General features: G+C 35.3%; 1 protein-coding gene across 1 annotated transcript; it reads right to left on the reverse strand.

The window, feature by feature from the left end:
• Positions 1 to 272: 272 nt before the first annotated feature.
• LOC117332649 (cartilage matrix protein-like) lies at positions 273 to 21,651 on the reverse strand. The gene is made up of 9 exons (XM_033891638.1): positions 21,420 to 21,651; positions 20,659 to 20,686; positions 13,424 to 14,005; positions 10,093 to 10,179; positions 8,492 to 8,566; positions 7,263 to 7,823; positions 6,811 to 6,843; positions 6,040 to 6,600; positions 273 to 3,472 (listed from the first exon to the last, which is right to left on the reverse strand). Exons 1-9 carry the CDS (start codon positions 21,468 to 21,470, stop codon positions 3,465 to 3,467), a joined length of 1,986 nt encoding a protein of 661 aa, XP_033747529.1. The 5' UTR covers positions 21,471 to 21,651; the 3' UTR covers positions 273 to 3,464.
• Between the last annotated feature and the right edge of the window lie 216 nt (positions 21,652 to 21,867).

A 21,867-nucleotide genomic window follows, 5' to 3' on the forward strand; every position in this document is an offset into this window, starting at 1 on the left:
AATTTATTAAAATCTTTAATGACTTCTTTTTAATAGCTAAAAGGCCCAGATACCCAATATTAGGTATATAGCATGCTGGGATGAAGGGCTACCAAGTTTGGTGTTTTTTTTCAAATGGATGACCGTGATCTTCACTCAAGGTCACAGGGCCAAATATGCTAAAATATATCAAAATTTAGGTGACCATTAAGGCCCGTGGGCCTCTTGTTTTACAAGAACCCAAGGGCCTAACATTTCTGCAATTATAAAATGAATAAATGAAACAAAATGGACAGAGTTTCGTCGTTGTCAATTTTATTAACATTTTCAACATTGTCGTTTTACACTATATACAATAACGTAACACTCTCACACTCACTCTTTGTAAAGCACTTTGGTACAAAACAGAATCACAGATACTGCAGGCATATCGTCACTTTAAACTCGTGACGTCAGCACAATTTATGATGTAACGCCATATTAGTATTTATGACGTCACAATAAATCGTTAACTTTAATAAACTGTGACGCAAATGTAAAATTGTGACATCAGTAAGTTTCATGACGTCATCATTTTTTTTTTCAATACAGTTATGTGTCAGTATTACTGACCTCACAAAATGTGACGTCATTTACCAATTATGACGTCATTTGATATTTTGTGCTGTCATAACATCACAAAGCCGAGTTTACGACACGAAATTTACATCGATCACGTGATATTCCGGAATTAATGTTGCTGATATATGACGTAAGTATGACGTAAGTATGACGTAAGATGGTTACTATAACGGTATGTTAGGAATCACTTTATCTTTTAATGTTGATGATGATTTTATAATCTCCTAAAATGTTAATATGTCTATCAGAATATCACGTGATCGAGTCAGTGTCGATGGTCATATGTGAATAAGTGGATTTCATTTTTTACATATCTTACATAAATAAGTAATACAGTGGTTTACACGCTTAATTACGATGATTATATACAGATGATAGGACGAGATGCGATGATTCTTCGTGTAGACGAGACCCAATAGATATTCAAAATGTAAATCTGAACTGATGGCTCTCTCTGCCTTTTTCGTTTGTTTTGTTTGGTTTTGTTTGTTTCTTTTTCTTTTTTTGTGTTTGTTTTTTTACCGTCGACACATTTCATCATACTGTGGAACTGTGAAGAAGTTTATAATACTTTCAGAACAAAAAGGAAATAACTGTGGTAAACAACATAATCCATGAATTCAGGAATATATCCTTACGGGAGATACGGATTTAGAAATTGAATACGAGTGTATAACATATTATATGTACGCGTAGTTGCTATCTAATTGTCTACTGGGCCTCGTCTAACGAAGTCTGGAATATCAATGTATTGAAAGACAATAGTTTAAACAATAAATCCTTTTGATTTCAGCAAAATAGGTCCAGATTTCTCGAAGTGAAATAAAACTCGTTAAAAAAAATGTCCATGTTATATAAATTCTACTTAGTATTTTCATTGCAAAGAAATATTTTATTTTTTATTCTAAAAGATTTATTAGCGGAACATTAAAAGATAATCATATTACTGTATTCTCAAATAATAATATTTAAAAAAAAACATATATATAAATAAAATGAAAAATAAAAATAACATGCAAAATTAAAAAAGTGACGAAATTATTTTTCGGTTTATAGTAAATTAAAAGAAAAAAAAATCCTTTCGAGAAATCTGGACCAATATCCGGTGTATTTCCCCCGACTCCGTGTGGTGGTCACCATCGTAACAATAACCACAGACCATTCTACTAGACATAAAACAAATAAATGCACAACATTGATTATTTATACATACACTAGCGATAATCTGTCTATGTTTTTACCCTTTGTATATATCAGCACACAGTGTATTCTTACTTAGATAATTGCTTTAATACAGTTGTTGATGTCACAAATAACACCACATGAAGTTGTTACATGCCATACAATTTCATCGCTTTATTGTCTTCGAAGCCTCGTAAAAAAATAAAAAAAATACGGGCTCTAGCAAAGCTATTAAAGGTACGATGTGTATGCCTCAGATACTATTCAATTTCGGATTTTTCTTCGCCAGATCAACGGACAAATTAAAACAAAGGACATTGTAGACACACGCAGACGTTCTGCACACTGCACCATACAACACATCTTAAGTGATCATGATCAAATTCAAATGTATTAAATGCATTATCTAATACCACACACATTCACATCTCACAAAATGATTAAAACACTGCATTGTTATTAAATGGCGGCCATGCCTGGCTCTATCACACCAAGGCCTGTACAGTACAGTTAACGTCTGAATCATTTTTTGATAATAAAGGCAATAATAAAAAAAAAACAAATAGAAAATATGAAAACAAATATAAACAAGCGTTTCAATGTATTGGCTTTGTTGTTTGATAATTACGTGCATGATGCATGGAAACTGTTTTACAAACTTGACAAAATAATGCTTTAATTTTCATGTCAAGCTAACAAGGCAGTATGTTCCTTTGAATCAGAAACGGTTAAAGGGCCTTTCGCTTAGTTAGCATCTGTTCCAATACACACAGAGGTAACACATTATCGAATTAGCGTTGACAAGTTCACATTTGGTTCCTATAAAGGCTCAAACATGTATGTCTATCGTCTAGTCAGACATGTGAATCAACCCATTGAAGTTACCGTATTGATAATTATACTCAATTGCGCGTACATTATGAAAAAAACTGTACTTTGCGAGGTATATTGATATCATACTGGCTTAATTTTGCGAAATGATAGGATACATGTATATCAAACACATATTTTAGTACAAATATTATGCTTGAATTAGCGTTAGAATTCAACTGATGAAAATTCTAATGCTGTTTTATAAATAACATGAAAAAATAGCTTCCTGCAAAAGAATAAAATTTGACAGATTTTGTTTAAATGTCAGTGATCTTCTTTAAAAAGTGAAAAATCGCGAGACATATCAAGATGATCATCGATCCACACCACGTGACATCGTCCTCGAATCATATCAGTGAATTATGATGAGCAATCAACATGGCTACGGTCACGTGACAAGTCAGTGGCGCGAGTTCATATTATTACCTCGAACATTGTGCTACATCAATATTGCACATATTTCACCGGTATATAATGATTTCATTATGACATGGAATAATGGTTGTTTACCGGTCAGGTTTCTGTTTTTGTTTTTGGTAAACATTGTTTGGTATACACACAAATTGGCAAACTCGCTGTTGTTCACCTTTTCAGGTAAACAACGTCCCTTTTAGTTTTTTGTTAACAGTGTCACTGTATACCCATTTTCCTTCATATGTCCATGAACTGTACCGATGCTTTGAGATCGTTACGTACATTGCTAATGGATTCTATCTTACGTGTTTCCCTCGAAATCACGTGACATTCTTTACATTGGTCCCATCACAAGTTATGCTTTCAAAAGTCGTTCAAGGTCGCCCCAAGACACCTCATAATTCTGCAAAGAAAATAAAAACAACTTAGATATGGTCTTATCATGATGACGTTTTGGTCATTAAATTACACTATATCAAATTTCATTTTTATCCCTCGTTGACGTTTCGTTAATACTCTTCCTTGTTTGAAATTGTAAATATCGCGATGAATAGCAGCTTAAAATATAAAATGAATGCTGCTTCAAATGAAAATGTCAGCTTGACCCTGATATCGCGTTAACATAGTTATTTATCAAAGGCTTTACATTAGAAGATTGATAAATTGTGCGTGTATACCGCATTAGAAATGCAGGTTTCTGCCTGATCAGCGCATTTTGAAAACAACTAAGAAATCGACATAGAAACAGACTGACACGAGATAAAGCTCGTCTCGTATTTCTAGCGGAACACATAAACGGCAAACCGTGTCAAATAAATTATACTAAATTGAGCGAAAGATCGTAAATTTGTAAAAGAAGAATTTTGTGTACACGCTCAGATATCTTATGTGTTTTCCATCAACCTGCCGAATGAACATAGTCAGAAACAAAAGCCAGTTTTACCACGATTTATCACGGAATCTTACGTTTGAACCTTGTCATCTAACCGTGGAAAGTTTGAACAAGGTTATTTAAGCATTTTAACTCATATGATCAGATAAGCCCTTAAGTAATGTGCTGTAAATCGCTAAATGAAAACCATATATTTGGCACTTTGATTTTTGGATTTGGTATAAGTTATCAGACAATTACCACCATGAAACAAGAATTTGCATTTTTCGTTTCGAATTGAAAAGGAAACTCGGTGATATTTTCTTGTTCTTCTAATAATCACAGCCAGGGCTCTGATGTTTTGCATTAAGGTGTGAACCATTTTTGCTGGTTATGTCCCATTAAGATAAATAAACTCGATGCGATCGGTAGATAGCAATTAAACTAATCTGAGAGGAGAAACCAATGACAGTCTTACAGACATTAAACACGTCTTATCGGACAACATAGAAGCTACGTCCCCCTTTTTTTCACTACTGTGCGTTTTAGTTATCTGGTAGCCAGAGACCTTATACTATAGGTAGAGATATTTTGTCAACCGATATGAAGTGCTATTTTGTTAACACAATTGCTTAAAGAGTCCAGTTCTTGAAAGTAGGTTTGCGGGTTAATTTCATGGTGAGGGGAACACTGATAAAATGTTTTGATTGAAGATATATCCGTTTAGTTAATATTGACAAATATATTCACTGTCCCAATATAATATATATGTCTAACTAGAGGACAAGTCACTGTCCCAATATAATATATATGTCTAACTAGAAGACAAGTCACTGTCCCTATATAATGTATGTGTCTAACTAGACGACAAGTCACTGTCCCTATATAATGTGTATGTCTAACTAGACAAGTCACTGTCCCTATATACTGTGTATGTCTAACTAGACAAGTCACTGTCCCTATATAATGTATATGTCTAACTAGACAAGTCACTGTCCCTATATAATGTATATGTCTAACTAGAAGACAAGTCACTGTCCCTATATAATGTATATGTCTAACTAGAAGACAAGTCACTGTCCCTATATAATGTATATGTCTAACTAGAACACAAATCACCCTCGCTGCAAACCTCCACAGCGAGAGCTATAATTAGATGTATCTGGTGTAAGCTATTGAAATTATTTGCTGTACGAGGCCCCATAACGGAAAATTTAGAAATTTAGATAAAAAATTCCAAGTCATTATGTATTGTCAGCTTGATGAAATAAAACTTTTGACCAGATATTGTGCGTGCTAAATATTGAGATTATAAGCAGACTAAACATTTGACCAGATATTGTGCGTATTAAATATTGAGATTATAAGCAAACTAAAACAAAGAAGAAAATAATGATGGGTCTGTTTCAATGGTAAAAATAAAACTTCCATAGACTTACGAGGCCATTGGTTTCTTGTTGGGCATATATTAGGCGACACTGATTGATGATAGCAATTTTTGCATTTATATGTTACAACTGAAATCTCAAGCTCACAACTATTATCAATGTCCCAAGCTAAGAACCATTATCAATGTCCCAAGCTAAGAACTATTATCAATGTCCCAAGCTAAGAACCATTATCAATGTCCCAAGCTAAGAACTATTATCAATGTCCCAAGCTTAGAACCTATTATCAATGTCCTAACCTAAGAACCATTATCAATGTCCCAAGCTAAGAACTATAACCAATGTCCCAAGCTAAGAACCATTACCAATGTCCTAAGCTGGGAACTATTATCAATGTCCCAAGCTAAGAACCATAATCAATGACCCAAGCTAAGAACTATAACCAATGTCCTAAGCTAAGAACCATTACCAATGTCCTAAGCTAGGAACTATTATCAAGTAAGATTGTTAAAGTTTTATATCATACCAAAACACCATAAAAGGCTTTGTGTTGATAAGATTTCGGTATCCATCCATCTATCTATCTATCTATCTATCTATCTATCTATTATCTATCTATCTATCTATATATCTACGTTTACTTGGTAATCTACCACAGGTCAAAAATTACTGAAAATGGCGCGTAAACTATAACTACTAACGTGTACTCACCATCACAAAGAGCTGCCCAGAACGCATCTTTTAATTCCATCAATGCGGCGTAATCTGGAACTTGGAAATAATGCTGTGTAGTCGGCGCGTCACTCATCATCCGGGCTTCCGTTGATGACTCTTCATCCTCACCGACTTGTATGACGAAAACCTCAATGCCGTGTATCCTTGCGCGCTGTGCTTCGGTAAGCGCTCGTATGGGCTCTTCTAGTTTTCCGTCAATGATAAGCACAGCAATTTTGCGGACATCTTTTCGTCCACCGTTGGCTGGGCTGAAAGCTCCGCGTCGCATTTGCTTTAGAATTTGTGAAATGTCTGTACCGCGGATGTTTGATAAGGATTCCAAGACGCCATCCTTCTGTTGTCGTTCACCAAGTGCAAATCCCGTCTCATCGTCCTGACATTCTGCTGACATGAGTCCGACCTGAATCTTGTCTGTGTCCACATCAATCTCACTTATCAACGAGCGAATGAAAGCCAAAGCGCGTTTAGTATTTTTCTTTCCCGCGTTCATACTGTCCAATATAAACATAAGGTCCGCAGCCTGGCGAGACCCGCATGCTGAAATAAATCAAAATCAATATATTACTTCATTATTTTTCAGATGAAACAAATTTTGACATTTAGATGACCGACAAAGATGTGATGAAAAGAAGCAACTTATGAAATAAATCATCTGTAAAATATTTAGATCCTTTAATACATTAATAACGAGGACTCTCATATGTCGATTTGAGATATTTATAACAGCTTATGGAATTTATCACTTACATTGGTCTGATATGGATATAACTGGCTCAGGAACTGGAAAGAAAAAAAAGATGCTTTATAACATAAATAATTCAAGATGATGTTGTGGCGATAAGCGTCAAATCATTGATATATTAAAAGGATGTTTTGAATTGGTGTATGTTTCATTTCCATTAAATTTTATGTTTGTTTTAATCATTGACTTCTAGGTCTAATAATAAAAACGAAAATAATAATAACAATAATAAAAAAAATCATAAAAATATATAAAGACCGTCTTATTCTTATTGAATAATTGTACACGCCAATATCGACCTTTTAAAGGCAGAAGAAAAGGCGATGATTAAAGTTTTGTTTTGCATCTTGAATGACCTGTATTAGCTATTATGGTATTTGAATGGTTTGGGTTTTATTTCAAGGCTTTGGTGTGTACATTGTTTTATAGGGTTAATGGTGATGATTTTGATAATTACCTTTGCAGGACTCTATCGCGAGTTGTGCTAGTATATTCTCAATGTCACTGAACGATGGCAAGGTATAGTAAAGTCCGTCGTCCCGGGATCCAGATATGGCCCGAAGCTCATTAATATTGACGTCACCAATGCCAATAGGGATCAGTGTGATTCCCGCCTCACGTGCCTTAGAGGCCTCGACCTTGGTTCGGTGGAGGTACATCGCGGGACTTCCGGTTATAATAATGGCGACCTGGGAGGCGTCGTCCCTGGCAACGCTTCTTCTAAAGCTCTTTGTTCTGATGTACCTAAGAGCTTCGCTCATTCGAGATCGTCCAGCAGATTTACTCACTTTATTTAAAGATTCTTTCATACTCTCTGCATCATCAAAATCATTCAGTTCAAATATGCGCTGAATTTGGTCGCTGTAAAGAAATGCTGCAACTCTGGTGGTATCTTGGGAAATGGACATCAATTCTATCATTTTCTTAGCGAAGTCTAGTTGCTGGTAAAATTCATTCGTTCGGACATTGTTGGAGGAATCAAAAGCAAACACTATGTCTGTCTGTCTGTCTGAACACACTGAAAATTAAAAAAAACAACTTACTAGTAAATCTAAAGAAGGACTAAACATGAAAACTAGAAAAAAAAGCGTTCCAATACAGACTTGTTTATTACACAAGTTAAAATTCCTAGCACGATTCATGATTTCACCAGGGTCGGTTTATCTTGAATTTCTCATATTTCCATAACAAGAAGTGAGGTTGAAAAAGTAATTAATAATTTACAACACCCTAGGAACTTCCGCTTGAAATATGACACATGTTGAATTATCTGCCCACGTCTTGATGTCATACACAAACTACTTAATTCAATATCAAATAATCCTTGTTGACGAAAGATGTCTTGTGCATTGGCCATGCCAGTGTGAAATGAAATAGGTTATCAAACAGCTGGACAGGCATGTATTTTTGTGAAACTCATTTCACGAAGTGTCTGGGTTTACATCTTTAGCATATGATGATTTAAGCAGGTAAATGCAAATGCATTTTGAAAGGTTTTCTACAAGCAAGATTATCGACAACGATAGAAGCCAGTGATATATACAATATAATTAAAACTGCATTTAATGAATAGTTTATTATATTACTTCCGTAAATATGTTTTCGAGCTTTCCTTTATGTTTAAACATTAGGAACCAAGCAAGTATATAATTAAGAACAAGTCGTGTCTACTGTCGCCGTACTTACCAGAGCGGGCCAGCTCCAGTACTGAAGTGGTTGTTGTTGTGGGCGTGGTTGTGGTGGTGGTCGGTGTTGTCGTAGCTGTGAATAGAAGTGCACAATTGTTTCAAATACATCTCTAACTGATTTTCAATTGATCATGCAAAAATACACAAGCTTTTATCCTGTTTCAACACAAATTGCGTGTTGAATACATCAGACCAAACATGAATGAAACTGCATTTTTTCCTCAGAAATGCTACGGGCCAACGTGTTGATATGATACCAGGGAATCCAAGACTGCATTGTAAGTATAATAATATGAAAAAAAAACCTTTATAAAAGTTGTATCTATGTTCCAAACACTGACTTCTTCAAAGCAACATAGGTGCATGCACCAACAAAGGGATAGACATGTCAAAAACAACAAGTATATGTTTGTGACTAGATATCGCTATCTGAACAGTATTTGCACTTACAAACGTGACCAGTCTAAGAGATACTGGTTCTCGTTTGTCGACAGGAAGTGGTGGTTTAATTTGTGGTTAGGACATATGTTATACAGTAGAGCTTAAAAGCACGACACAGCTTTGCTATACATACGATAACAGAGGGAACAAGAAATCATATGGTTTTCTACTTATGTTCTGGAAACATCGTAATACCACAGTAAAAGGGACGAGTTTATGTAATAGCAATTAGCATCTGTAAATGATTGTGCAATTCCGCATCCTGTGTAATTATATACCTATTCTCACAGTAATCTACTCTGTGTAATTACATACTGACACACGTGGATGTCAAAAAGAGCAAATATATATCTGTTAGTTTTATATAGGTTCTGAGGTGTAATAGAGAAGGTATGCTTACACAATTATCGTAAAGTAATGCTCCCCCGAGTGCAGTTTCTCGTATTTAGACATGTATTCACCTAGCATGTACCATGAGATACTCTCTGCGACCTCCTGTTGGAACCCTTGTCTACATAATGATTTATACATTAGCAAGATGTCTTGTGTGTCGTAAGTAATCATGTACTTAAAGGTGGTAAACATTCCAACGCCGCCCAGTCACTATACGAGACCTTGGAAAACGAACAACTACGGGTGTGAGTCATATCTAGGGTAGCTTACTGTGCAACAGATCAATTGATGCTGAATGCTTGCTATCTCGCTTGAAATTACTTCCGGAGAAAAAATGATCACAGGTTGATATTTTGAGGATGTGAAGTCTTTGTTTCTATTTTTCCTGTGCAATGTCTTCCGTAGTCTTAAAAACCTGATTCAACGATTTCTGAGTTCGTTCGCCTAAATAAAACAGCGACTAATTTGCTTGATTATGTTTTAAGGGGTAAAGACAAATTTGATGCAACGAGTTCTGAGTTCGTTTGCCTAAATAAAACAGCGATTATCCTGATTAAATATATGCTTAAGGGGTTTGGAGACAAACTTAAATAACATTGAATATCAATAATAAGTGTTTTTGTGTAGTATTTGTAGAAACGGTCAGTGTGTCAACATGACACCTTAAAAGTCTCGCAATTCTTTCCGAAAATCTTAGCAAAACTGATATTTTTCTAGAAAAGAGCGATATGATTAACATAGTTTCATACACCACGTGGTACTTACTGGTTGGCGTAGTGGTCGTCGTTGTTGGCATTGGCGTAGTTGTTGTTGTCGTCGTCGGCCGACGTGTTGTCGTGGGACGTGGAGTAACTAGAATAGTAACATGTACAATATATTAATCGATGTTCACAGATGTATATCATTAACATAAAACCAATTTATCAATCTCTTACTTAAAATTGAAAAACCTTCACCGTTTTGCGTTATCAACTTATCTTCTTATTGTCATGACGGTAAATACGATGAAATAAAATCAATTTTTGCCCAGTAATGATTTTCTTACAAATTATCTGATCAACCAGTAATGAAGTTTTAGTAAGTCTTAGGCGTTAGATATTCACCAGTAACACAATATCGGCCATCTTAAAAAAATAGATCTACATCAGAAAAAAAAACAAAACTACTCACTTACACATGCCAGACATTAAAATGAGCATGCAATGTTTGTATGTCAACGTTAAAAGGACAGCGGGTATGTATACGTAATCCAATGTTGATAAAATGACTAAACCACCAGACATATAATATCTCTTATGTCAAGCTTCTGGCCAGATATTTATAAACACTTTATACCAAATCTCGTAAGTCTATTCCCTGACAATGGACAAGTTAAACTCATTGTATATGTATTTAATCTGTAGCATTTTCTGATAATCAAGATTTTGGTGATTCATAAATGACAAAAATCAAGGAATTCGGGTAATTTTACTTCGAAAATCCACAATACGGTTTATGTTATTTTCAGCCCAATGGGCTATATGGATGTTTTAATGTAGGTTGTAAGGTGTATCGGGTAGTGTTACTGTTGGGTTTAAAGTCATACAGGATACAGGTAAGTTCCTTGTACAGCTGTTTGTTGTGAAGTAGAATCTCGTCTGAATGTCGTGTTATGTGTGTATAATGTGCCTAAAGTGACTGCGCACTATGTACGTAAATTTATAATCATATTCTCACTGTGATGTTAAGTATGTAGTTTATTTACCTGGATACCAGGTAACGACAGATAAGTCCGAAGGATATCCAAGCCAGATCTCCTCCAGCCAGTGTTTCCGGGTTTCTACTTAACCGAATTAGCTTGAAGGAGAATTTAATCGCCGGGGCTGGACCAAGTCATTGAATAAAAACATTAAAGATTCACTAAATGCGTCTATGGTCTTTTCACAACAGGAAACGGTCATGAATATTATGCAATAGTAAACATACCCTAAATCTATTGCCATGTTTTCAGTGTAAATATTTGACATTAACCTGAAGAGCTGTGAGTCTGGTTTTCCCCAAGCTATCATCAAAGTGTTGATTTGTTTGTGAAGCTTAACTGAGATGATCAAAGATACTTTAACAGAGCGTAAATAACCTTCTGTCGAATTAAACATACATCATAGCTTTATTGGACAAATACCACACAGCAATAGAATATATATAAATATATAACTCGGTGTGATATTTCTGATAGAACACGGACAAATCAACGGAGAAACGCATTGACCTTCGACATAACTCTTGCACAATATTCTCTATTGATTTAACGAATACGACAAACGTATATAAAATAAGATTTGTTGGCTTGGGAAAAATATTAGGAGATAATTTTGTAAACCATACCACATATTGCGTACATTTCTCACGATTTAAATCGCCGTTTTTTGTTTTTTGTTTTTGTTTTTCGATTCACATGCCCAATAAAATAATAAAAGTATCGTAAAATTTGTGAATACTGCAATTCGTAAGGTTTTCGCGACACGTAATTTCGGTTATATAAAGCTTATTGCTGTATTGATATTCAGCCAACTGCTAGCATTATGCTAATAAAATGATCAGACGTCACTCTAGAGGAAGAACGTTCTTAAAACACGTTTCCTGCTAATTAAACTACTTTTAATTGCAAATGAAGTCTGGCATCCAAGGCCAAATGTATAATATGTTGTCAGTATCGCAGTGTGACATATTTGGGATTGAATGTATATGTATGCATGTGGTAAGCATAAAGGAATTTGATCTTTTCCTGATTAGGTATGGGGATATGTATATCTTTCGCTGTTATGTAATACATTATGTAGTTGTATATGTGTGTGTTGATTGTCGTAGAGGAATGCAGGAAATGAACATACATATATATTAACATTACCCGTGACTGATTAGCCCAAGTGTTGTATGTGAGAATAATTAACTCAATAACCGAACGGTTATAAGTGGACAGTCTCAGTCAATGGCCGAACTGTTGTAACTGAGCAATCTTATTCAAGGGCCGAACTGTTGTATCTGAGCATTCTTATTCAAGGGCCGAACTGTTGTATCTGAGCATTCTTATTCAAGGGCCGAACTGTTGTATCTGAGCATTCTTATTCAAGGGCCGAACTGTTGTATATGAGCATTCTTATTCAATGGCCGAACTGTTGTATCTGAGCATTCTTATTCAAGGGCCGAACTGTTGTATCTGAGCATTCTTATTCAAGGGCCGAACTGTTGTATCTGAGCATTCTTATTCAAGGGCCGAACTGTTGTATCTGAGCATTCTTATTCAATGGCCGAATTGTTGTATATGAGCATTCTTATTCCATGGCCGAATTGTTGTATCTGAGCATTCTTATTCAATGGCCGAACTGTTGTATCTGAGCATTCTTATTCAAGGGCCGAACTGTTGTATCTGAGCATTCTTATTCAAGGGCCGAACTGTTGTATCTGAGCATTCTTATTCAAGGGCCGAACTGTTGTATCTGAGCATTCTTATTCAAGGGCCGAACTGTTGTATCTGAGCATTCTTATTCAATGGCCGAACTGTTGTATATGAGCATTCTTATTCAATGGCCGAACTGTTGTATCTGAGCATTCTTATTCAAGGGCCGAACTGTTTATCTGAGCATTCTTATTCAATGGCCGAATTGTTGTATCTGAGCATTCTTATTCAAGGGCCGAACTGTTGTATCTGAGCATTCTTATTTAATGGCCGAACTGTTGTTATTGAGCATTTTCAATATCCTAACTATTGTATCTGGGATCATTTGCCTTTCGGTTGAAACTGGGCGTACAGGCTCAATGTTGTGTGTAGACAAGTCAGATTTGTGGAATGATTTCCGAATATTTTCTTTCTATTTTTGTGTTATAGGCTCTGCCGATTTGAATAGAGACACTTGGTCAACTATATGGCTATCTTCAGGATAAATCTCATATAGTGAAGTCACAACCGGGGATTTAGGTAAATGATGGACATATGTGTTGGAGTAAGACGTGAAGAGTTCGTTATTGAGTAAAATAAAAACCACATATTTTATCAACAATGATATACCCTGTATCACATACATGAATTAAACCTTCATACCAGATAAACTGTACATACCAACGCATGTTTTAATAGCCAGAATGTTCTTGATGGATTCGAGCGCTCCAAAGTTGCTCACTTCAAACATGTAATCGGCTACAGGTTTACTCGCCATTCCTCTCAGCTCCCGCCTGTTGATGTAGGAGCCGATACCAATGGCGAACATGTGGATTCCCTCACGTCGAGCCTTGATTGCCTCCCAAACTGTCCGCACAACACTGTTGGACTGACCATCAGTCAACACTACAGCCACCTTGACCACTCCGGGTCTCGCGCCATTGTGTTTACTAAACATCTTTTTCCGCATGGTCCAGATAGCTAGTTTTGTGTTTGTGATGAACCCCCTTCTTTGACGGACACGGGAGAGAGCTTGTCGAAGGGAGGCCCTGTCGTAGTTTTCGTTTAGGTGGAACTCAGTATGAACGTCAGTACTGTAGGTTGCCAGACCAATCCTTGTTCTGTTTTTACCAATTTGGAACATATCGACCACTTCATTAATGAAGCTGACTTGTTTGAGGAAGTCGGGACCCCATATACTATTGGAGGAATCAATGAGGAACACAACATCAGCTGGCTTGTTCCCACAGTAGTATTCCACAGCTGAAAGGAAAATATGATGTGAGTGGTACAAACATGGAAGACAAGCACAGGATGAACAAGGTGTTAAATATATGGAAGTACAGACACACAACATTCACAGAAAAAGTGTCGGTAATCTTATGTTAGGTACTATAGCTTACAACTTTCGTGAAACCGACACAGATGTCAGAAGACATTACACACCATGAATGAACACCGAAATATGTGAATGACATTTACATATATTTATAATGAAATAACAAGTCACAAATTTCAACCTAACGGCACGAGGAAACATACATCAGGGAGCCTATCATACCTCTTTAATTAATAATTTGAAATTCTTTAGCTTCCTGGTGAAATGAAATCTACTATACAATAACATGACCCGTGATATCACAAGCATACAATAACTTGTCAGAGGCATGTTGTCGCGTCAGGAGTCAGGTACAAAGATTTGCATAAGTGAGATTTTGTATTACATTGCATTCTCAATGCGCGTGAGCAGCTGTCAGATTACACTAACAACCACTGCATTTTACAACTTCAATATTCATCATTAATCACATTGGGGTTTCAAATTTATTTCACATACATCCTGTCAACACATTAAATATTCAATTGTTCAGTTTTTGTATACTATTTCCTGTCATATTTACTCATTGATACAAGAGAAGCGATCCCTATATAATAGACCATTATTACTTATCAACATACATTTGTACGTGAAGGACACGTATGACCAGCGGTCAACTCTTCTGATCCCGTTACGGTGATACATTAACTGAGTTTAATATCCCACCATTCATCATATCTGTCGTATTAAACGTTACTAAATCTTCATAAATATGTGTTATATCGTATGATAAAAGACGACTTTAGTTGATTACTATGTATTATGGATATTTACCTAAGATCTATCATTACACACGGTAAATTACGTCTATACTTATTCACCTACTGTAAACGTACGTATCTGAATGCTGGTCTTATTTTAGCGTTAGTGTTGCGTTATAATGACGCTAATGTGTATGTGCTGTTCCTACAGAACATATGTGAATGCACTCATTCTTCATTGCACAAATTTGCTATAATTTGGAGATTCGCAAAAATTTGAGTGCTCCAAAATTAAAATCACTTGCAATATTTTGAACAATTCCATATACTAGTATATCATTTATATATATCGTTTATTGAACTGTTATTCATCCACGCCAATGTACGTAGAATTGAGGAACTCGTCGAACATAAAAAATACTGTTTTCTTAATATCACGTACATATGTACTCAAATATTTATATATATATAAGTTCCTTGAAATATCATTAATCAATGCAAAACATAATTGGCTAGCTAAACCATTCGCTAATTTGTGTGGAAAAAATAAAGGACTTACACTATGAATTTTTTAACATGTTCATACGCCCTCGATTATCTATACATATATATATACATTTACTGCATTGTGTGTTTATATTGCCTTATATGATAAAAGGCACTCAGGCATAGCTACTTTGCATATTATAGGCTCGTTCGATCCTTCTGCTGTTTATTGGTATCACCTGTCGTTAGAATTTATCCTTGTATTTTGTGACGGCTGTATATCTTCCCATATAAGGTTTATAGAAATTATAGCTATAAATATGTAATGACGTATGAACCGTGTACAGAAATAAGAATACGGTATAATCACGTGATTCAACGTATCCAACTGTCAGTCGGAGACATTTCCTTTTCAAATATATCATATATTTCATTCAGATAAAAAAGATGAAGCATGCATAGACTATGATATCACTCCGAACATGGAAATCCTGTCGTGAATAACTTACATGCAGTGAGGTGAGACATTACCTAACTATCTACACCACCCACACTAGACACTTGCTTATTACTTATGGTGTGAAGCTCGCGATATCTTTGTCAGTACATAATGTCTAGAGTCTACTTAAGTATGAATAAGTTACTATGAATACGATAAGCTCCTACAGGTGAAAACAATACACAATGGAGCCTCGTCCGAGGACTAACCCCTGTTATAATAAGAATCTGTACTTTGACACCTAGTCACAACTAATCTATTTACGGAAAATAGAAATAATTATCTTTAATACGAAATTGCACTTCGTACTTATAGTGAAAAAAATGAACGAAAGAAGACATCGAATCAAAGAGAAAGTCGGCGTGTAACCCCATTAAAGATAATGAATATGAACAATATATTATTTAAGATATGCTTCAATTGGAGAATCCTAGAGCGAGCGAATTATCAATTGTACAAGTCAATATTAATTATGTCGTGTAGATTATAATTTGGAAACTATCTTTATACTGTAAACTACAATATTTAAGCAGTTGGCACATTTTATCGGGATACATATTCTAGAGCTTTAGCCCCGAAAACATTGGACTAAATTGTGATAGCTGTTAATGAATTCCGCGTTATTGTGCTTAATTGGAAAATCCGGCAGCATTCTTAAATCTGAGTGATCAAATTATAACATTTGAAAGTGCTACATGTTCAACAAAGATTTATAAGACTGGAAACAACAATTTATTGTTGTATATCCTTAAACAATAGTACAAGTTACATACTTAACGCTATTACCATCCTCTAACATTTTGAGTTTCTCTAATGACATTGAAAAACAAAATAAATTACATCCCGAAAAAACTATAATGTGCTTCGCCTCATTGGTTTTTAGTCCCCGGTCGTATAACGATGATTTTAGGACGCTGGTACTATTGTTTCATTCCGTGGTATTATTTATTTAAATATAATTGATACCTGCACTTCTGATCCCATTCTACGTCAGAGATAGTGTATTAGCTATCGGGGATGTAGCATCTTTACAATAACAGTAAAGATATTCACAAAAGAAGATAGTGCAGTCTTTTAACACCTGCACGGCCTGATCTTATAATATGTTCCCAGGTACAATCGATCTATTTATAGACAACAATGATATCCTTTTGTATGAAGGCCCTTTGATGTCGCGCGTCAATTGTGGTTGGCAAAAAGGAAAAGTGATAAATCGATTTTAATATCCACATGACATGCATTAAGGGGCATCTAAACAGCAAATCCAGCCAAAACAGTTGATATTTTACAAGGCTATAAATCCCTACTAGGGTGCAATTTAATAGAAGTAACTTGATAAAATTTTGATATGTATTTTGTCAAACTGTGGGCCTTGCTATGGACATTTAATTTGTTCAACTGTTTGTAAATTTCAACAAAACATGAGAAAAATGAATGTTTCAGGGGGACATAATTAACTCATATGTATCGCATTTATTGCGCAAAACAGTCATGTCGTTTTGCTCACAGGAGTCAAAAGCAAAAATAGGAGAATTGGTTTGGCTAGATTTGGCTTTATGATATGTATTAACACTGCTTTTATTTTGACCTTGAAATGCAAATGGCGGTTGTGAATAATATCAGACAATTATGGCATATAAGAAGGTATTTCCAACGTCAAAAATGCTCTTATGAAATACTATAAAGAAGTCTACACATGATAGGAAGCCTTTTTTTAGGAAAAAATGTTCATACGTTGAGATTGGGGTAAAAGATAAATATTTCTGAAAAAGACCCAAAACTCACCAGTTTGACAATTTGTCTTACAATGGCTATTCTTACTATAATCAGATGCCTTAAAAGTATGATATACTGTAGGAGCATTTTTAATGGCTTAAATGCCCCCCTTTATGCCATATTTGTGTAATATTATCCACAGCCGTCATTTACATTTCAAGGTCAAAACAAAATATGTGTTTATACCTACATAAAATCAAATCCGGTCAAACAAATGCTCCTACCCTGTGCTAAGGACACTTAAGAGCATGACACCTGAACTATTTTTCAGGTTTTGTTATTTTTGTGACTTAGAATTATTCCATGCTACAACTTACCACAAAGTAACATTATAGAAGAAATGGTTAACATCTACATCAAATTATTTGTGATTTGAAGATACTACGTGTCCAAACAAACATTTTGGTATATTATATGACTATTTTTGTGCAAGTTTTAAGATATTTATTCGTATTTGAAATACAACATTGTTCTGCTATATAGATGACCCTTAACGGTGGATTTCAATTCCGTATGTTGATTTCATAAAACAGCACACGCTTATATGATGTCTATTTGTGTTGTCAGGTAAAACATTGTTACTAAATTAGCGGTCCAAGATCTCGAAAATCGACAGACGAGAAATTTACGATTAAAAATTTCCTATCTTTCGCCTTTCAGGATAATCGATGCCTTACCTTAATTAATTAGACTGGGTCTAGGCTTATCTATCACGAGACTGAGGCAGAATTTAAACAAAGAAGAGCAGTGTTAAACAAGTCACCATTTTGATAAAACCGAGGTCCGCTCTGTCAGGAGGCATGATATTTGTTACAATAAGCTACATTCACAGACAAACACACGGCGCTGCTCTCTTATTAACTGTATGATCAGACCCGTTAAGATGTAGAAGTAACTAAAATCACATATCTTACTGCGAGTAAGGTTTAGGAAACAAAGATTTCACCATTCTTCCAAGGACTCGATTAACAGGAGCGATATTTTACGCATATAATAACACGACAGATCCGACGAGGGATTATTAGTCGTGGGTAGCTTAAGGACATAACTTTATATATACATCTATTTCAAATCAAATGTTAATGTTTTGTATTTCAAAGTTTTTACAGATATGGATATAAACATACATAAATAAAGCGGTAATATTAGCATTTCGTGTTAAAGTTCAATACTATTAATTATTTACGATAACTCAGTCGGTTAGAGCACGGACAACGTAACCTCAGGTGAAGATCCTAGGTTCATGGTACGACGCTCCGTACCCGTGTGGGTTTGTGTTTCCCGGGAAACTCAGAAACGGGCCGTTCTGAGATGTCACGGGTGCGTCCTTTGGCAAGACACTACTACTCAAATTATCCTGGCTGTTCATGGGGTGATAAACAAAACAAACAGCCACTATCTTATCGCCTATCTAATGTAACGAGACGACAACACATGGATTGCAATCGTCAACCCAAACGTAACGTCGAACAATATATCGATCAGCATCATACACATACATAATAATGTATCTAGAATTAGATACCAAAGATGGTGCGGAGAACCACACACAGAAACATTATTGGAATTATTTTAGATGACGTCATAACCATGACGTAACCACTTAAACCTGTAAAATAACCAAACGTTTACAAACATTTAAGTACGACATACACATACGCCCTATATAATGATACTGTTTGTACATCTTAAATATCCGGTTATTTGGACAGAATTGCTATATCAATGTCAAGGTCTAGCGATGCCTAACAGCTAAAATGCATACTAAATTCCGTTTGGTTTTAGGAATCATATTTTGTTTTCATAATTTGATCACTGAGACTTTATTGGTAAATATATAACTCACTTAATTAGTATGAATTCGTATATGAAATGTAACATTTTATCCCTCGTATTTAAAGATTAACATACAGCCTCCAAAGATAGCGCACAACGAAATGAAGTTGCTCATGTTTGTCAGCAGTCTTGTATAGGGAAAACAACTTAATCCAACATTCTATCTATTTCTGGTACTCTCATACATGCCTACACGGATTCGACTTTAACATTGATGCAAAAGTAATGTAAAAAATAGTTGGATATATTTAGCACAGCTCTTTAAAAATCGTGAGGCTATAATTAAGCAGAACAGAGGTAATCTTAAACATTGGAAAATTGACCAAATCCACGGTGTTATTAATGTAGGCCAGTATATCAAGTACAATCGTACTAATGAGTTTTTGATCGCCGACATGGTATATCTCTATGACACAATCAACTGACTGTCTGGTATATAACAGACGGACTCAATTCAACCCTAAACCAGCGCAGAGCACGCTTCATTACCAAAGTGAAATGTTAATGATATTCTAGCTTTAAGCTATTTTTTTATGGTATGTAATAAAAGATTCACAATTACTGGATCACATTAGCGAGTGATTATAAATCTGTCTACATTCTTTAATGGAATTTGAAATTTTGTTCACAAAAAATGTATATAAGATGACAAAACTCATATGATAGGACCTTGTTATGTTATAATGCGTCCAAATTGATTCATAATGATTCATAAAAAAAATTGTCAATACCCAACGTATGATATCAAATCGATAGCAATGACTTAATTGTGGACCAGGTACGTGTTGAATTTTACCATTATCATTGTGGTATTGATACATGTACAACGACATGTAAGCCAAATATTGATCATATACAAGGCAAACATATATGATGCAATTCCTTATATACCACGACATAAATAGTCTGTCTGAAGGAGAATGCCACGTGGTCTTTATGAAGATGATGAGAAAAAAGGTAAATGAAGATTGTGAGAAAAATGTAACGTAAAAACATCCAGCAATGCAGAAAAGAGATCTTATTAAAACATCACAACTTTAACATTTTCATCAACAACTGAAAGCAAGCGCGGATGATGTTGTCATAGCTGTCAGATTGTATAAGCAAACATTATTTCTTATCTATTGCAGTGGGACGCAGACCGACCCAAAGACGGATATAGCACTACCGCTCAACCACCAGCTGATCACAATGAAACTGACAACCAAATACTACGAAATCGACACACGTAGCTACTCACCTCCAGGGGTCAATAAATGCTGTGAATTCTGTAAATAAAAACAATGAAATAGGTTAATCATTCATCAGCTTACAATGCAAAGGATAAAATATGCTGCAACATTGTATTCGCATATTTTTTATATGTAAAATCCACGATTGTTTCTGGGGAGCTATAAATACATACTAAACATTTTAAACATCAACAGGATACGCTCACAGTAGCATACAGGAAGTTATACCGCGTTCACGTAAAACAGTGTCCGAAATTCAGACTTATGTAACACTGAACTATTTTAATGGGTAATAAGATAGCTAACGAGTTAGCAACGACTTAAATATGGTCTTTACTTTGTGATAAAAGCACAGCCGGATACACACCAGAACCTCTTATACCCTATGTATTGTAAGCCTGCATCTAGCAATGTCATTGAAAGCTTGATGACAAGACTGAAAAACATGTCCAATCCAACTTTTATCGATGAGACATATCAGTGTTTGTATGCCTTCCATGGCATGATTAAGGTGGAAGCAATTTTTTTATTATAAAAAAATGCACCGAAATAAAACTATTTGAAGTGTCTATTCCCCTCGTATAAAGGCTATGAATATCGCCATACATACTACAAGCGAATTTTGCAGGGTCTACATAGTCTAAAATCGGAAAGTAGAAAAACGGTGCGATAAAATAAAAAATAGTTTCATAGTTTTTATTGAAATGCAAACATATTGAAAATTAAAAATATATACATATCAAATATATTTAAATGATTGAAAACCTACCACGTAACAGGTTCCAACTATGGAAATGATGATAAGGAATTTAAAATCCATCCTGAATGAGCGTGTATGTGATAAACAGAATATCCGATTCGCAAATGTAATGAAGCACTGCTTGCTATAAGTCCGATTAACTCGTCAGCACCGATATATATATTACAGTATAGCACTGAAGATACAGGTACTCTGTTCGTGAGAGGCTTTAGACCTACTGTTGGAGGAATGTCGCAAACCACGCTTATATGTAGGTCCGTAGGTATGACATTTTTACTACAAAACTTGAAGGGGGCGTGGTTTGTTTAGTAAGTCAATCCAAACATTCCTGCCAATAGGAGGCTTCCTAACAGGCTGAACAAGCGTGGGAGGGCAGTTCTATGACTATATTTAGAAACTGTGCCACTGTGACTCGCCAGATAACTTCATTGAGAGGAATTTCGTAAACAACAACCCA

Source organism: Pecten maximus, chromosome 8, assembly GCF_902652985.1.
Source record: "Pecten maximus chromosome 8, xPecMax1.1, whole genome shotgun sequence".
NCBI lineage: Eukaryota > Metazoa > Mollusca > Bivalvia > Pectinida > Pectinidae > Pecten > Pecten maximus.